Source organism: Tinamus guttatus, unplaced genomic scaffold (genome assembly GCF_059628265.1).
Source record: "Tinamus guttatus ecotype Peru unplaced genomic scaffold, ASM5962826v1 Tinamus_guttatus_pri_ptg000218l, whole genome shotgun sequence".
Classification (NCBI taxonomy): domain Eukaryota; kingdom Metazoa; phylum Chordata; class Aves; order Tinamiformes; family Tinamidae; genus Tinamus; species Tinamus guttatus.
Window position 1 is genome coordinate 2,887,759 of NW_028288752.1, and position 19,237 is coordinate 2,906,995.

Sequence of the window (19,237 nt, forward strand, 5' to 3'; positions counted from 1 at the left end):
AGCTGAGCGTGGTGCTGCCTGGACATATTACTCCTGTTTAATTCAACAGCCAGGATCTTATTCAATGCAGTACTCAGTAACTAAATTACAATTTTAAGGACTTGCAATGTTTTTAAGACCATTATAATGACATTCCGAAAAATCCCAGATGGTTTAACTTCCCCTAAGTCAATACAATGAGCGCAGGAGAGCCTTAGACCATCACAGTGAAGAATTCCCATAAGAATCCTCCTCCTTGCTATACCCCCACTAGGACTAACTGTTTTTACTGTAATTTGTATACACATTACTGTAATTTGTGTGCACTGCATCCTGGTATGTTAATAGACACTTTCAGTAGAAAAATCCCATTTTTTTTTTTTTTCTTTCCTATGGCTGTACAGATTTCCTATAATTCCATAAGGTTGCCAAAACTCCAAATTTAAGTTTTTTTGTTGTTGTTGTTGCTGTTTTTAAAAACAAGGAATAGGCAATTCTTATTTAATAATAAAGAGACAACAAAACAAACCTATAAAGATATTCAAATGTTATATGGCTCAATGTTGCAGTATCAAAGTGTAAGTACTTGGTCTCTGCAAAGAACCATAATTTCTACAGTTTGTAGCACTTAATTTCCCGTGCATTTTACCTGTGTGCCAAAAATCACTTAATCTCACAGCAATGAACTCTGAGGTCAAAGACAATTTTCTGACATTCATTCCAAATTAAACAATCATTAGAAAAATCCATCGACAGCTCCTGGCTCTGAGTGTGCTAATAACTGGGTATTGAAGCACTGACAATCATTTTATTTATAAGTCAGTAACCCTAAATATTCCATGTAGAGTGAAAAAAAATGAGTGACCATAGAGTCTAGCACAGAGGTGAAGACATAGATTTGAATCTCCAGATATGGAAATTTAAGAGAGAATGTGGAAGACGGGATGCGATATATCTGAAAACGGAGTGGGGAGAGGAAGAATATATGAAGGGTCAAAATGCGAGCCAGAAAGCTTTGGCAGGGACCACTTGGAAAAACAGAGGTGAACCCTTTGCTCAAAGCAGTGCAATAAATAATTCTGAGACCTCCAACTCAACATGTGTCTCCATGCAAACCCCTGCTGACCAAAAATCAGATTCTCTGCACTATTCCCCAGAACGTCATACACTATGCTTTGATTAATGAGCTCTTCTGCAGAATAAGTAATAGAAATATCATGGCACAAACTGTGTTTCAACTTCAACAGACTAAGCAAGAGCTTCTATCAAAATACATTCAAAAATTCTTCCATTTTCTGTAATGGGAAAACAGCTTGGAAGCTAAGGAAAAGTGAGATAACATCTAACTAAATTATAAAGCTATATGTTGGAAATAGCATCCAAGATATGCATAGGATTCTTCAAATAGCACAACCTCAACCATAAAATAAACATACTCAAGAATTGGATGAAATGCCATTAGCAAACAGCAAAAACTTTGCATTTAGCAAAAAGATATAATGCAGAGATTTAGAGCTGAACTACAACAAAATGGAGCTATCCCTATTAGGAGAATATGCAAAGAATAAGTCAGAAGCAAAAAGTATTTTTGATAAACATAGATGAATGGAAATTTGTCCACTTTTAATGTGATTTTTTTTTCTTCCAGAACCACAAAGGTAATAACCAAAATTTACAGATGGAAATAATGAGGGTAGAGTCAACTTTCCTGTCAACTTTATAACCATTCCTCTTCAAGTATTAGGTATGTGAAACCAGACTATAATTCTGTATGATGATCATTAAAAAAATAATAATAATAAAGTTTAGTGAATCTCTTCAAGTCTGAAGTCCTAGAGCCTGAAGAAGAAACATAAAACTCACATAGCTTTCTACATTCCTCTAATCAAGTCCTGTATTTCTACCATCTAGCCTTTTCATCCTAAAGTTAAGACAGGGCAGGATTCAATTCACCTAAATTTAGATCATCACCTTAGCTACATGTCATAACTCTCACTCTTCATTGGATTTCCACTGGCTCTGTGGTCAAGAAAGTGCAGTCAGATACTCAGCCAAACGAATGTATACGTCTCTGAGTGTTTCAAACACCTCTAGAGGACATTGCAGCCTGCATACCTGCTGTAGATACATCAGGATGAGCTAAATCCCTTCTCTTGGTGCACCCCTCTTTCCCCATTGACCACAGAAGCACAGTTCAGTACATTAGGTATTTAATGTTAGAAAAATCAGGTTAAGTGAAAAGAATTCTCTCCTAAATAATTAAGCAGAAAGTATTAAATATACATAAACAGTTAAGCAAAACAAAGTCTTAGTATAAAAGTTCATATACTTATCAACCACTTTAAGTATGATTAGTTCACAATTTAAAAATCTAATAATCTAGAAAGCTAAATGTTATCGAGAAGGAGGAATCAGTCTCTTCTCAGCGTCAATTAACATATTTTTATCTTTGTAGAACGGTGGTATCAAACTACTCTTGGGCCAAAGGCAATGTTGAAGCTACAGCTAGTCAAATTATTTTACAAAGAATCCTCTTTAGCTGAAAAAAAAGACTACTATCAGTTCTCCATTTCTTTCCACATTCTATTCAAATTTGTCTGCAAAGCTGTATTAAATTACTTGCAGTGAAAATCAGGTCAATGTAAGAAACACAGACATCTTGAGTCATCAAGTCTACTTCCCTGTTACTGCAGACAATCCTGTCATAATATAATTAATAACAATCTTAATATAATAACTACTTTCATAAACTTATCAAGATTCCATCTTAGAAACAGCAAAGATACTTAACCCCAATTAGTCCTACTGGAAGTAGGAAACTCATTCCAAAATGAACTTCAGAATGTCACACTTTTGTTCATTAGAGACACATTCATTCCATACTAACTCTATTTGTAGCTAATTCATATCCATTTCTTCTTATGCCTCATTTGTTCTTTGATTTAAATAAGTCTTCTCCTTCCTCTGTGTACTATTATCCCCTTTTGGCCTCCTGCATTTTCTGAGGAGCAATGACAGATTAAAGGCCGTATTTCATTCTCTTATTTCACAGAACATCCATTATTACACCCATTCCAGTAACGCTATGAAAATACTCCATTTTGGAACACATGGGGTAAGAATTGTTGTTTTCTAGCTTCATTCTCAGCTACTAGACAGAGGGAGCCTTCAAGCTACTCTGCAGACCCAAGGCTGGCAGGAGTGGCTCATACATCGCATGGTTGCACTGCCAGTCAGAGGGACCTCAACAGGCCAGACACGGACAGACAGGAACTCCACGAAGTTCAACAAGGGGCAGTGTCAGGTCCTGCACCTGGGCAGGAATGACCCCAGGCACCAGTACAGGCTGGGGACCGACCATTGGGAAAGCAGCTTGGCAGAGAAGGACATGGGGGTCCTGAAGGACAAGCTGACCATGAGGTAGAAATGCACAGCAAAGAAGGCCAAGAGCATCCTCAGCTGTACTAGGCTGAGCTCCCTAGAACAAGGGAGACAGACACGGACATCCAGGACAGACAAGCAAAGGGCTGTAAGGATGATTTAGGGACTGGAGCATCTCTCAGACAAGAAGAGGCTGAGGGAGCGGGGACTCTCTGCCTGGCAGAAGCAAAGGCTCCGGGAGGATCTTACTCTTGTCCTATGAGGTGGTCAAACATGGGAATACATTGCCCAGAGAGATTGTGTGGTCTCCGTCTGTAGTCTTCTTTCCTTCTGCAGATATTCCACAGCACAGGAAGCTGGTACTACAACAGTGCTGGGAAAACATAAGGAGAACTGTATGGAAGTCACAGTGATCTCCTACCAATTTTCTATAGACACTAGAAACTGTTTCCTTTCCCTCCCTGACCCACACATCCACGCTCCTACTTCATTCACAGTGCCAGGTCTGCCGATCATCTCTTACTAAAGCAAGCCTGTTTTCCGGGAGCTGGCAGAAAGCTCATCTGACAAAAAAATTACCCATTTTCTACTTGCTCAGCAAGCCGAGTTGTCTCCTCACACGTCAGAAAATGCCAAAGACAGCTGTCTTTAGGGGTCGAAAACCCCCTGAAAAATAATTGCAATATGCAGAGTATTTCAGTGACAGACTGAGTCTTTCTCATGTGATTTGCAAGAACCCCCCTGTAGACATAGATAAGTTTCATAAAATAATAAAATAATTGCATAGCAGAAATTAAAACAAGTAACAATTGACATCCACAATTCAAGGGGATCGATATTATCACTGGAAAACAGATTGTGAACATTTATTTCAAGAGTAGGCAGAGACGCGTAGTACATTTATAATAAGTGTTTATTGCATTTCTCTTCAATGTAAAATAAGTGCATTTAAAAATAGTGTGATGATCTGAAAAAGGGTAAAATAGTATACTGAGTACATTAGCAAATTAGAGAAATGGGAAGATCATTAATATTTTTGCAATGGAATTTTACATGCTGATTTTTCAAATGCAGGTAGAAAAAACACGAAGTAGGCTTCTTGTTTGTAAGAATGACTTCTAAATACACCAGTGCTTTCTTTTTCTTTAAGATGAACAACAAGAATACATTCCCTTAGGATTTTTATAGTAATACCAATAATCAAATATGACTTTTACAGTTGTCCATATATGCTATACAACTTCCAAACACACAGACAGGAGAGAACTGCAAGCCTACAAAAGCTAACAAAGGAGATTTTGTTTTTCTCAGGCCTAGATAAATCCCCTGTGTTCAATTTCTTTACTTCACCCTCATGCAAGCCAGCAATTATTACCACTAGGACACACAGAAAAGCTGTGCATTTTCTGACATTGCTCTTTATGGAAACATTGATTGAACCTATCTAGGATGCAGAAGAGATCTGCTGATTCATCTCCCAAAAAACAATTGCTATTTCAGTCTACTGCAAGTTTTTAGGGAAGAATATAAAGGAAAAAGGGGAAAAGGGATGGCTGAGAGTTCCTGGACTCTTCCTGGAACTCCTGAAAGGTTCCAACACCAGCAAATATCTCACTCCATAATCCCTTAGTTTGGACAACTGGAGCTTCGGAAATTACAGGTAGACTTAATGGCAAGTTCCTGTCGATTAAGAGAAGGTAGAATGGACTCAAGCTCCAAACGGCTTGTACGCTGAGGAAAGACCCTTTATTCCAAGCCTTGAAGCACCTAAGAGAGCACTGCTGGGCACAGACCCACAGGCTAGAGAAGAGCTAAGACCAGGAAAGGATTCTGACAATGCTTCCAGCATCTGAAAGAACTAAGGAAGCAAAGTTATCTCCATTGAAGCTGCTGTCCTGAACAGTTCTCAAATGAGAAACATTATTGAAATTGTGATCTAATTAATCCTTCTCATTCAGATTTTGTCTTTTGTCCTTCCTATACAGCCAAGATAAAAAGACATGATCCATGACCTAATTAAAGTATTTTAGAGCTCTGTCTTTTTAATTAGAGCAAGACTATTGCAACACAGATATTTTAAAGGATAAGTCCTATCCCCAGATGGAGTTGCAGGTTCCATATAGAGCACAGTTTATATTAAATGATTATGTGACAGAAGTGAACAACTCGGAGTTGCTAATAAGCTGTGTTTAAATAATGAAAGCAATTCTTTATCCTTCCTTCATAAGATGTCATCAGGTTATTAAAACAAACAAGATGAAACACTTCAGAATGGAAAGATTTGCAGTTTTATCTCCTTTGAACCTGTCCAGGAATGCACAACCCAAAAAGTAAGGTAAGACCAGCTCCTGACCATGCCAAGACACTTCCCAAGAGTCAACTTGTTGAATAATTCAGGAATAATGGTCCAATTCCTGTTTCTAATTTCCTCTTGCCTTTATTCCTCCTCCCTAATAAATCATATATGAATTTATTTCCTATCTTAATATGTCATATTGTATTTACAGTACTTTAAAATGGCTGTCATTTTCCATCATGAAAATCAGTGCAGTTCAGAAGTAATGTCCGTTTGGAGAGTGCATAATCATTTTGTTTAAAAATAAATAAAGGCATTTTCAGAGTGCTTTCATAATGAAGAATGACATATATTTATTATATACAAATGTGCACTAAAAATAATAATCAAAATTTCCAAAGGCTGGCATGAATATCTAGTGTTCATCAACCCTCCCCCAATCCTTTCCTTTAAATAACATATTATTATGGCCCCTAGATTTATTTTCCTTTCCAATTGCAGGTGGGATTTTGTTCTCTTTCTTTGGAAGAACGGCCACTTTTCTCTTTATAGTAACAGACTTGAATACCAGAAAAGACCATATATGTTCTAAGCTTGATCTTTTCACAGTCCATTTCAGCCACTGGAGCCGTGTCCCTCTGGAACTGGTTATATAGAAAATCTAGTTCACTTAAATTGGGCTCACTTTACATTTGACTTTTGGATATAATGATGAGAGGTGAATCACCATGTGTTTTATAGCACACTGGGTATCTGTGTGCATATTAGGTCTAATATTCACACCTAGATCTGAGAGCACACCATTTCATTCCTTCACCTACCATTCAAACATATAGATTTTAATTATGCAAACTACTACTTTCCTGAGGGACAGTAAGAGAACTTACAGCTGCAAGAATCTTTAGCCATGCAACTACCACAATATAAAAGTTCTTTCAAGAACGTCGCATTTTAGAGAAAACTTTTCTAATTAATTGTCAGACAATGGGGCCTTTGAAACATCACTGAGAGTTAAGCACAATAGAATATTAATTAAATTTCAATTAAAAAAAAAAAGATGTTTTTGCACGCGAGAAGAGAATACCTCACCATTTCTCAGCCCTCCTTGCCTTCAGCTCTCTGCAGTTCATCGTCTTCCTGCAATCAGCTAAACTGATCGCTGAAAAACCTCCACCAGTGAACTGGAGAGTTTAACGTGAGCATTTTGGACACACAACATCATGCTGTGGAAACTTGGAAACACATGGGATCGCTTATGTCCAGACACACAGAAACAAATTTAAACATGAAAACTCAGCCAGGTATCACTGGAACTCTCTACACAAGCAGCTTGCTCTCCTGCTGTAATCAGGAGGATGCTCATTCGGGGAGTCCAGACTATTTTCCAACCCTCCAGAAGAACCAGCAAGGACTTCTGGCAGGCAGCAAGACACAGCAGTGCAGGACTCAAAGCTGGAAGGAACCTACTCTCTCCTTTGGTCTGCTACAGCCTTAAAAGAGAATACCTGCCTTAACTTGCTGTTCTAAAATATATAAATTAGAGAGACTTTTAAGAAGTTTTACCAGTCAGACATCTACAAAACTGAGACAAGAAGCAAATTCAGACCAAGCAGAACATTTCATCACATAAATAGGAGAAAAATATTCAAATAACTATTTACAGTGGCAATTGCTAAGAAAATCTTTTTGATGAACTGTGTGCTACATTTATTATTTTTGTAAAAAAAAAAAAAATGTAATTGATAGAGAAAACTCCTAGCAATTAAAATCTTGAATTTAATCAGTTAATGGGTTTTTGCATAAGAATTCATGAGTGGAAAGAAAAAGGAGAACTGTGATTAATAAACTTGAATGAAATATATCAGCTACAGAAAGAGCAACACTGGAAAAGCATGCACAGAGTTTCTAACAGGCATAAGAAAGAAATTTCTCTAAGAAAACTGCGGCAACATTCTGCATTAGCCAGGTTTAGATCTCATCACTCTGGACATGACTTTCATCCTGTGGCTTAAAGAGGCTCCAAATACTGCTTGGCCAAGGTGGCGTGTGGGTGTATTGTATCTGAGCCCTAGGCACTATGCGCTGCGTTCCCATCCTTCCGAAACAGAATTCAAAATCATAATTAGGATCAGCTCTATCATCCTCTGCGATCACACAAAAAAATTCCTCAGTGAGAAGCTTGGAATCTATTTTCCGTCCCTCCTCCAAGATAAGCTTCCATTTCAAATGGATGATATTGTACAGAGACACACATTTTCAGACAAAATTTATCCAAAGTTTCCAATGGGCTGAGGCGACTGAAGTTACTTGGCATCAAAGGGCCTCAGAGACCCAAGGTCAACTAGGAGGCAGCACCCCGAGTAAGTAGGCGAGATCAATGGCAATAATGATCCATTCACTAAATGTTTTAGAGGGGAGATTTTGCACCACTTGGTATCCCTGCTAAGTGATGCTGTTTCTTCCTACACAGTTAGTTTGTGTTTGTGAATGGCGGGAAAGCAGCAGCAGGAGAAGCAGGGAGCGCCGGGCTCCGAGCAGGGCTGACCTGCAGGCACGCGGCAGGCTGCCGAGAGGCTCTCCTGAGGAGCGAGACACAGAGAGAGGACACAGGCAGATTTCATGACCATGATAGAGCCGTAGGGCATATTTTTAGCATGTTTAAAGGAAATGTGGAAAGCAAACACAACTGAAGGGGAAACCGGCTTGCCACAAAGCCCTAATGAAAGTTGTTGTTCTGGGTTTAAGAGTCACATAAAGCATAAGAAAGAAAAATAGCATGTTTGAAAACTAAATTATTTTATTTCTGCTACCTGTTCACATAATCCGCACATGTGATCTGTACGGTTACCTATACTTAACACCCAGTGCAGTTATTTATTTATCTAAACACACCAAAAAAAAAAAAAAAAAAAAAACTTGGCAAGATTGCTGCCATGATGCCCAAAGCACCAACATACATGAATACTACCCGATGATCCCTGCACTCCTTTATTTTGTGTGCAGGACTGGAAGGATTCTCAGAGCCTCAAGTCTCATTCCCTGCCTCCAGACACACTCAATCGTGGATGATCTTCCCCCTTCAGATACACACTGGGACCTATTCTGCAGTCACCTCCTCCTGCCCCCGTTATTGCTACGATACAGTTAGTATCTTTGGCTTGAACATTTTAATTTCCCAGACTAAAATATTCATGGGTCCTACAGACCTAAACTTCAGAAATTACTTATATCTTAAAGAAATACAACTAAAGGTGGGACAGAATCAGAGTTGGCACTCAGAATACAGTAGCTTGACACAGATCAGAGCAAACAGCACATACTATTTGATTATAAGATTTTATATTCTCCTCACTTGTAAAAATTACTGACCTTTGTTATAAGCAAAAAACATACCCCAGGAAAATAAGTGTTCGAAATGCATTAAATAGATAATAATTAAAACCTTTTGAATATCAACTAGAGAGGCTTCAGAATTCAAAAAATTGGGAAGTACATTTCAAATTTTCATTTTTTAATTGTTCTTTGCCCTGATTTTTCCAGTTTTCAGTTTCTGAAACATATCTGGTAACTCTTCTAAAATAGTCTCCAAAAATTAAAGTCTAATCTATACAGGAGGGTAAAGCTTCTTCACAACTGCCTTTAAAGCTGGATGGTTCTGACATCAGAAATGCAGCCAAAAATAAGGAAAATGGAAGGAATTATACTTTAGGCAAGGGGAAGCAGGGAAGCACGCACGAGTCACAGATTAATCTCATTGCTCCCAGGACCGCTTATACCTGTCTCGTTAAATTCTGCCTAAATAGCAGAAATGAAACTGTTAACATGGATCAGAACCCAAGGTATCCACCTTTAAGGTGAATTTCAGTAGTATTTACAATTTAATTCATTCATTCGAGGGAAAAAAAAAAAATCCTTGAACATATACTTTGCAACCTAATCTGCAATGCTCACTCAACAGCTCAAAATAACTTTTTCACAGAAGTTGCTAGTAACATTCTCCTGCAAAAATGTTACTAAATCGCTGGAAATTTTCCAATTCTGTTTTTTGCAGGACGAAAAATAAACCTGTTTCCATTGCTTGGTACCTCATATACAGTCAGTGACAGGAGAGAGGGGAAAGAAGAAAAAAAAAAAAAAAAAAGGCATCTTCCAAAAAGTCTTCTGTCAGATCAAAATTGGCCCCTTTATTAAGTAAAAGGCCATAAAGACATTGTTCAGCAGACAAGTCAGGGTGAAGCATCCTGCCCTAGGCCAATTCAGGGTTTCTGGTGGTTTAGTGAATTGAAAACCTCAAGTTAATGATTTCCTCCTGGTTTAGACGAGCTCCTTCCACAGCCCAGCGAGGCCCAACCCCAGCAGGGCCTTCCCTTGGGTGCTCCTCACCTCCACGGTGGCTCCCCAGGTTGTGCATTAACCCTCCAGCAGCAGCAAGTCGGCTGCCTCGGGCAGGGCACCCCAGCTGCAGCCCCCCAGACTTTGCAACTCCCCTTCTCTTTGCTCTGTTAAAACCTTTCAGGGCTGGAGATGAAGGGTCCGGAGGCCACATAACGGCCATCTGAACGGCAGCAGCTTCAGAGCACTTTCCATCTGGCTGAGGCTGAAAAGAACTTGATTTTTCACAGTTCAAAGGGAGAAAAAAATCAAACTTTTTCTTTTCTTTTTCAATGTCTGCCTGAACAAAGGGAAATTCTGCTCGGAATTTCTGCCTGGCAAATCACTAGTGATTGCAAGTGCTCAGCTGTGATCCAGGCAGTGCTTCGTTAGGACATAAATCAGGAGAACTGCCAAAGGGGAGGCCGCGCAGCAGCTTTTGGGAATGCAAATCTGCCGAGGGGTCACAGACTTCAATTCCCATCTTTATATTGAATTACAAGCAGAGAGGATTTAAAGGAAGATTTCATGCATGCCAGTCAAATCGTCTTGCAGACTATTGTTCATGGCTATCTCAAAAATTAATTGAAAACACTTTACATTTAGTGCAGCTGGGGACTCCTGACTGCCGATGAAAACTACACAGTTTGAGAATTATTGCGAGAAGATGTAACAGAACAGGGCAAAGTTACCGCCTCCAACATCTCTTCCAGTCCCAGAGTAAGGCCTGAATTCAGAAGGTCCATGCACAGTGGACAACATTTGGGGTAAAAACTGAGAAAAATGCTCCAGGTACAGTCCTCTCCCAGATTGTTAAACCTGGGATCTATTTATGCTCCCAAAATGAAATCCTTTTTAACAGAACATTGCTTCTAAAGGAACAAGCAGGACTCTCACAATCTGGTCTTAGAATAAAAGTTCAAAATTTCTGAAACATATTACTTCTACTGCTTTTAGGAATAACATTTAATTCTTGACAATGGCAGAGCTAGATGGTCTGAACCAAATTCTTTTTCCCCCCCGTTATAGTCACAACAGCAATAAGTTCTTCAAAAAGACCATATAAATAGACATAGTATTAAAAAGGGGGAGAATCACCTAATATTAATTTATACTATTTACTTTTCAAATGTGTATCACTGCAGAATCTTTTATAAAAGATCTCAGACTGTCACAGCTGGAGAACGTGATATGGAATGCCCAGTATCTTTCTTAACAAAAATGTTTTGATAATGCAAGTTGCTATAGTTTCACAAACTTCAACCAACCGGAATTTACAGGAATAAATAAAAAGTGAAACAAATATTAGAAAAACTCTGACCAGGGTCTTAGCAAAAACAAATCTTTCAAAGAGGGTGCACAGAATGAGTTCAAGCTCTTGGTTCTCAGCTGGCTTTAATAGGAAGCAATATCATCAGCAGCTCATGGCAACACCTGTATGTTGGGGTTTTTTAGATTTATTTCTAGATTACTGCCTAGGTATATTTCTAAATAATAACATCTGAGTCCAAACCTTCATGCTCAAAGGTTTCTTTTGGCCAGGTGTGAGTCAGAGATGAGCAAAAAGCAACCAGCAAAGTACTTCTTCACAGATAGTACTGGCAAAAGAGAGGATACATTTAACACAGGAAAAGATTCTTTTAAAAGCTCAGATCAAGATTCATTATCCTATTAAGCAGCACTGACCACAGGCCTCATTTCACCATCCAAAAACAGATATAAAGATTTGTTTGTCTAAAACAAATTACTGTCTTGAAGGAGCTTCTTTACAAGCAAAAACTTTTTCTCCCCCCGCCTCTCAAGAGCTAATGATCTTCCATAAACAGACACACACACGTCATTTGATAAAGAGTATTATAAGCACAATAGATAATTTTTCCAAAAAAGGATTTCTCTAGTCCATAAGTGAGATAGGAAACAATGACTCAGGTTAATTAAAAAAAAATCAGAGGAAATACTAATATTGTATCACTACATAATTCTTTTTCTTTGAAAGGATCTATTATGCCTCTTTAATACTTGAGAGAATCAAAGCACGTATCCTAAGGTTCTCTCATTCAACCCAAAACACATTTGGGGAATAGCAATCACAGTCAGGAAGACTCAGATAAGTGCCAAGAAGCCCCGAAGTCATCAGTGCTTCAACACCACAGTAGCAGGTACCTCAAACACCTCCTCCCGTGCCTCAGCCCTTCAATTAGAGTCTATTGCTGAGACTCTGAGTTGAAACTGGTGTAAAAATCAGACAATATTATCATTTGCTTTCTCTGTAAAAAGAATTTCCTCCTGTAGTTTCCTTCTTTTAATAAAATAATAAAAAACACAAAAGAACAACAACAAAAAAAACACTTCTGAAGTTATTTCACTTACACCAATCATAATTTAGGAAAAAATGCTCAAGAACTAGCAGAGAGAAAGTGAGTCCTTATTGGTCAAAGAAAGCCAATGATAGCATGTTCAGCTGATGCTTTCAATGCTTTAAATGTTACTTTGATCTGTTATATCTAAACTATTTCAAGAAAGCTTTTAGATATTGATGGTTCCATATCTTAGAGGAACAGAAGTGACTGTGTAAATGCCGGCACCTGGAGAGTCCACTGCAGCTGATTCTGCTAAGCAGCAAACCTGCGGCAGTAGCCTAACCTGCGTGAGACCATCACCAACACCCTGAACACGAGTGTATAAGAGATGATTGCCAGGAGGGGGAGGAAAAAAAGATGCATGAGATCTTTACCTTGGACTACCAAGACCCAACTGCAAATGGGAAACAAGTCCTGCGCATACAGGACTGGAGAAGATAAGAACAGGAAGGGTCAACAAGTGACATGATAAAGAGACCATGAGATTTAGGATGTTCTGAGATCTGAACTGCAAGAGAGACAAAATGATCACAGGACCACGTGAAGGGAGCAAAAAAAGAAGAGGAAATGACAACGGTAGTAGCAGCACAGAGTCCTTGGCAAATGGAAATAACTACTAAGACGGCTCTTTGACATTGCAAAGAAACATTAACCAGCTCCACAGAATAGCCTTTCTCCAGCTTCTCCCTCAGTGGTGGGTTTCTTCAAAGGAAGACTGATTGGATTAGAAGGCAGGAGGAGCTCTGAAGAGATGGAAAACTTCAAGGTAACATCAGAGAAGGGGCTTCCTGTTTCATTTGGAAAAGTCTAGACCTACCTGCAGCTGTGGGGACTGAAAGATGGGAGCAGAAACCTTCATACTAGAGACAACTGCTGGAATGGGGCTTGAGGCAGGAACCGTTGGTCTAATAAGGACTTAAAACTGTGAAGTCAGGAGTCTCCTACAATGTAAACTGAACTGGACTACTCTTTTAATCAACCAGACTGGATTTGCACTTGGCAATCTCCAGGAAAGCAAACCCGAGATGATTGCAAGTGACAGTGAATCCCATTAGAATTATGACAAAGATCCTGGAAATCCCCCCCTCTCTTGTGCTACATTTATTTATAAGCTATTATAAGAACAACTGGTGTCTTGTGAATATTCCAGGTTTTGGAGCTTGCTCCAGACCTTAGGGAAGAAGACCTTTTGCAGTTAAATAACCTAATTTGAAAGGTTTTAAACTACTTTTGAAGTAGTATGATCTATCACTGAGGAAAAAAAGTTACGAAGAAAAGGTTATGTTGAAGTTGCTTTGTGTGTCATTTGTTGACATGTACTTTCAAATTGACTGACACGCATATGGTGTGTGGATCATATTCTGTTTATGCAATGTGCATGAATCTGAATGAATAAAAAACTAGTTCTACCTCAATAAATTTATACTGTCTTCAAACATAAAAAGCTTTGATAGCTATTTTCTGTCTCTGGATGCAAGTACAAACTTCAGACTGCATTGTGAAGTTCTAACTAGTATGCTCGAAAAAATGCTTTAAAACACAGTAAATTGCTGCTAGACTAACTTATGCTTTTAATGGCAGGTTTGATTATGTGCTGGTGAACTTCAAGGAGTATCATAGGGAAATCAGGCAGCCACTAGCACACACCTGAAGGATAAACATATCCTAAAACACCCTTGGCTGCTTCTTAATAAATGTAATCAGACCACTGAGCTGGAACCTCAAGGAACTCCAACTCCTTCTTCCTTACCAACCCTACAACAACATTTAGACACCTCTGCTAGGCAAACGTGCCCAGCTGTTCCAGGGCCCAGGGTCATAGGGCTTAGATGAAGTTTGTTATAGGGTTATTATAAAACATCACAGGCTTCTTCTGCAAAACAATGGCCTATGAAGAAATCTTATTCCTTCTGTGTTATCACAGTAATAAGGATCTTAAACTTGCATATCTTTTTCTTTCAGGTCGTGGCCAAAGTATTTTGCAAACAACAGAGTACATCTGCTTCCCCTACGAAAGGAAAGCAGCACGCCCTAGGATGAATTGCAACAACCTTTTATAATAGCAGAGACCAGAACAGAGCAGTGTAGGACAGGAAACGAAGGACTGCAGCGTAACTCGCAGAGACATTTTTAGGTTGATGGTGTAATTATCCAGGGTGGAATCCTGCCAGGAAATCATCCTGCAATTCTGTTGCAAAACACAACCTCAGATCGTTAATCCAGCTCTTCATGTCATCGAGCTAAATGAATCATTCCACATTTCACCAGGGCTGGTCTGGTTTGTGTGGCTCGTGTGTGCTAATAGCGGCATTCGGTGTCTTCCTGCCCTCTTAATCACAGCCTCATCTCTAACAGACCCCAAAAAGCTGTTCCACTTCCCTCACAGACCATTTTCCAATTTGCAATGTTGATAAAAGATGAATTCTGCCTCATTCTGCATAGTGCTCTTTAGGATCTTTGCTCCTCTATTTCCTGCATCTTTAAAAGAAAAAAAAAAATCACATGTACTAAATAATAATAGTAATAATAAAAATGTTGAAAGGTTAGTTATCAATTAAAAATTCAGAAATTCAGTTAAGAAGAAAACCACAATCCTCCACTGCATTCCTCTCAGATGCCGCCAGCTTTACAAAGTGCAAATCTACAACAAAACCAATGTTAACTAATAGGAAATACTAATGACAAAGAAGCAAAATAAGTTGCTCCAATACCATGCTAATGAGTGCGGTATCTGTGAACAGACTAGGCAGCCAGCCACAGATTTTGTTGATGATTCAAAAGCTATAGAAGTTTCCTGGATAAATTTGAGCTAAATTGAGTCTGCATCAAAGCCCCAAAGAGGATGTGCCAACAGACTGAGAAGGAGCAAGGCACTCATGTCAGCACCAATGCTGAACTCGAGTTTGTGCTGGTTTGTGCTGATGGACAGAATTCCATCCACGTAGGGTAAGAATTACCCAATACACAAGGAGACAGGTGGAAAAATAGCCTATGGACAGGACTGCAGCACTCACTGCCCAGGAGTTATTTATACAGGATTTTTTCCCTGCCTGGTCATGCCATCTGATGATCATTTGAGTGCAATTCTTAAGGACTGAAGTACCTCTTTGCAGACCACCATATGAGCTTTGGGAGGCCTGAGTCATTGAAATTCAGCAAGAATTGTACATCGAATTCCTCCAGGCTCCCTGTGAAAGCTCAGCTGCTGTTCTGCCAGTCTGGCTCTAAAACCCAGGAATGATGATGCCAGCAGATGGTCTCTTCAGATTATAGGATTTACAATAGAAACGCCTGAAAGGCACTTAATTGTGCTGCAATAAAGAGACCTATAACCAAATTTAATAAAACGGAAGAGTTTTGTTATGGACATTTATTAAAAAAAGATATTTTTCCCTACTACACATGAAAAACTTAAAGCATCTGGCATGTATTACCTTTTGAGGGAAAATTATCACTTGGCTGAAAGCATATTCCCTATAATATCACCTTAGAATCATAGAATGCTTAAGGTTGGAAGGGATCTCTAGAGGTCATCTAGTCCAACCCCCCTGCACACGCAGGGTCACCTAGAGCACGTGGCACAGGACTGCGTCCAAGCGGGTTTTGAAGATCTCCAGAGAAGGAGACTCCACAACCTCTCTGGGCAGCCTGTTCCAGTGCTCTGTCACCCTCACTGTTAAGAAATTTGTCCTTAAGTTCCTGTGAAACTTTTGGTGCTTCAGCTTCTGGCTGTTTCCTCTAGTTCTGTCGGTGGCCACCACAGAAAAGAGGCCAGCACCAACCTCCTCACTGCCTCCCTTGAGGTACTTATAGACACTGATCAGGTCCCCTCTCAGCCTTCTCTTCTCCAGACTGAATAGGCCCAGCTCCCTCAGCCTCTCCTCATAGGGCAGATGTTCCAGGCCCCTGATCATCCTTGTAGTCCTGCGCTGGACTCTCTCCAGCAGCTCCACATCCCTCCTGTACTGTGGAGCCCAGAACTGGACACAATACTCCAGATGTGGCCTCACCGGGGCTGAGTAGAGGGGCAGGATCCCCTCCCTCGACCTGCTGGAGACGCTCTTCTTAATGCACCCCAGGATCCCATTGGCCTTCTTGGCCACGAGGGCACCCTGCTGCCTCATGGTCAACTTGTCGTCCACCATGACACCCAGGTCTTTCTCTGCAGAGCTGCTCTCCACAAGGTCAGTCCCCAGCCTGTACTGGTGTCTGGGGTTATTCCTCCCCAGGTGCAGGACCTTGCACTTGGCCTTGTTGAATTGCATGAGGTTTTTCACCGCCCAGTTGTCCAGTCTGTCCAGGTCCCTCTGGATGGCAGCGCAGCCCTCTGGGGTATCAGCTACTCCTCCCAGTTTGGTGTCATCAGCAAACTTGCTGAGGGAGCACTCTGTGCCTTCATCCAGGTCATTGATGAATAAATTGAACAGGACTGGACCAAGGACTGACCCCTGAGGGACACTGCTAGCTACAGGCCTCCAACTAGACCCTCTGAGCTCTGCCATCCAGCCAGTTCCTAATCCACCTCACTGTGCACTCATCTATCCCATACTCGTCAAACATATATTTTTAAACCAGTATTAATCTGTCATTAAAAAAGTGTTATTTTCTTAAGCCCAAGTCCCATACCCAAGTAGGCAGCAATTTTTTTGACACAGTGCATATCTTGAAGCTTCCATTTTAACCTAGACAGTAGGCAAACTAATGTTAACATTTATATTATGATCATGAACATAGTAAAAACCTGCTTTCAATATTGCTATCATCCACATAATAACAGAATATGGTAATACTGCATGTATTTTAGTATGTACTTGAAACTACTGGAATAGTTATATAAATAGTGGAAATCACTCCATACTGTTGTATTATCTGGCCGATAATGTTTTTAATATCTGTAGTGTATATAATAAAAATACAGTATCATAAAAGACAAAGTTGGTTCCATCACATGGTCAGAGCAGCAGACACTCCTTTTTGGAAGAGATCCATAAAGGATCAAACCACAGAGCTACACAGTTCAGCAGGTCCTTGCACGTACCTTGCTTGCGCACATCCTCTACTGCAGCAACCAACTCCTCCTTCAGATCCTGGCTCTCCTTCGCAATTTGGTCACCTTTTTCCAGGAAGTTTTGGGTGGCCTGCTCTACGGAAGCAGCCAACACATGAGCCTTCTTGGAGCGCCCTTTCTTTTTGCCGGATGGTCCTTTATTGCTTGTGTTAACCAGGGTCGTTACCTTTGGGAAAGGAGAAAAGAAGTCTGAACAGTCCCTCAGCTCCCACTCAGCACAACAGATGTTTCATGGTGCCAGTATTTTCCTTACCCTTAAAGTAATGCAATCATCAGAGGTATCGACTACGCAAAAGTTAAAACAAATTTAAAAACTGAACCATGGAAACGCGTAACTTTAAATCAATAAATAAATACTGATTAGAAAGAAAAGTTTTCCTTTTTCATCTCCATTTAACCTGGGCTAAGCAAACCCGTAGTCAAGAAGGGAGAAAAAGCAGCAGGTATGGAAGGTGCTGGCAGTAAAGCATTGTTTTTGTCATGGTACAGTAAAATGAATAAACCAACAAAATGAAACCTAACCCAGAAGGGTCAGTAACCACTCCAAAAGCTACCCTCTCCAGAGATAAGTGCTGTCATTTATATGTAAGCAGTGACCAAAATCATCCTAGGAACAAGTAGCTCCTGCTGCACAAATTTCATAGGTCAAAACTATTCAGTTTTCTAATGCCTCAGCATATACAAAATGCTATGGTGACACAACAACCTCACATTGAAATGATCCCACTTTCTTCCCACTGTTTTTGGAATCTCTTAAAATAATTCATCATTAAATCATTGATTTAGCCAAAATATAAACCAGGGCAGTTGAGGACACCTCATGAATGTGCTAGCCCAGAAAGTTGCTGCAAGGAAATCAAAATCTTTGCAATAAACACAGTGTACTACAAGGCATTATATTGTAAGAGGAAGTTTAAAAATATATTTCAATTCCAAGAAAGGTAACAAGGTGTTTGATGGGATTGGGCCTACCAAAGGACCTTTTGTTATGTTCTTCATCATAGATTTTATAGGCAGGAAGGAAAAAAAAAAAAAAAAAAAGGGCAGAAAAAAAAAATGGAAGTGTATAGCAGACTATCAAGACTTGAAAACATCAGAAGCATCAAGGTACTGGAAGACACACATGCCAGAGTGTTTTTTTTTCCACGAAGAATGTGGAAATGGGAGTCCTATTTTTCAGGAAGCCTAGTTACAACAAGGTAATATTCTGCTATCATCTCTTTTTTCAGTCTGTAGGTACAGAAATACTGCTTTTTTAATAGGTTTTCCACTACATCATCCTTTATAAAAGTTCCCAAACATCTCTCTGCAGCTGATCCTTGTCTACATAATGAAGTTCAGGATTCTCCGATCAAACACACTGCTCGGGTTGCTTTGCAATTCAGCTCCCGTTTATCAGCAGAACACATTGGTTGAGCCCCTCAGGGGGACGACTGCAAAAAACAGGCAGTAAAACTGATTAATCAGGCACTGAAATTAGGAAACTTGCAGATGAAGAGAATAATGCTTCATCTTAATTATTTAAACTGATTGAACAAGCTAGACCTACACTGCCAGATTAGCTAAATAATATTTTTGTGCTGGTAGCAGAATTGCTAAGGTGTTGAGAAGACCTCAGGATTAGGGAATCCAGATGGATTCCAGATTTCTTTAGTTCAATTTTTTTTCCCCCCGTTAAAACCATTCAAACTGAATGTTATTGGATCCTGCCACCTGTGAGCCTGTTCTATTGAGGATTTCCCTATCAGGGATAGATGGGATTCATCTCACCCCATTTTATTG

General features: G+C 39.7%; 1 protein-coding gene across 3 annotated transcripts in view; it reads right to left on the minus strand.

Moving 5' to 3' along the window:
• Positions 1 to 19,237, minus strand: part of CTNNA2 (catenin alpha 2) — a 395,828-nt gene that overhangs the window by 304,512 nt on the left and 72,079 nt on the right. Inside the window, exon 3 of one of the 3 annotated variants that reach the window (XM_088524973.1) lies at positions 17,426 to 17,621. In XM_088524973.1, coding sequence (XP_088381099.1) covers positions 17,426 to 17,621 — 196 coding nt within the window. Of the gene's footprint in view, positions 1 to 17,425; positions 17,637 to 19,237 lie in introns of those variants that run through there. The other 2 variants (XM_088524972.1, XM_088524970.1) reach the window with 2 other exon arrangements.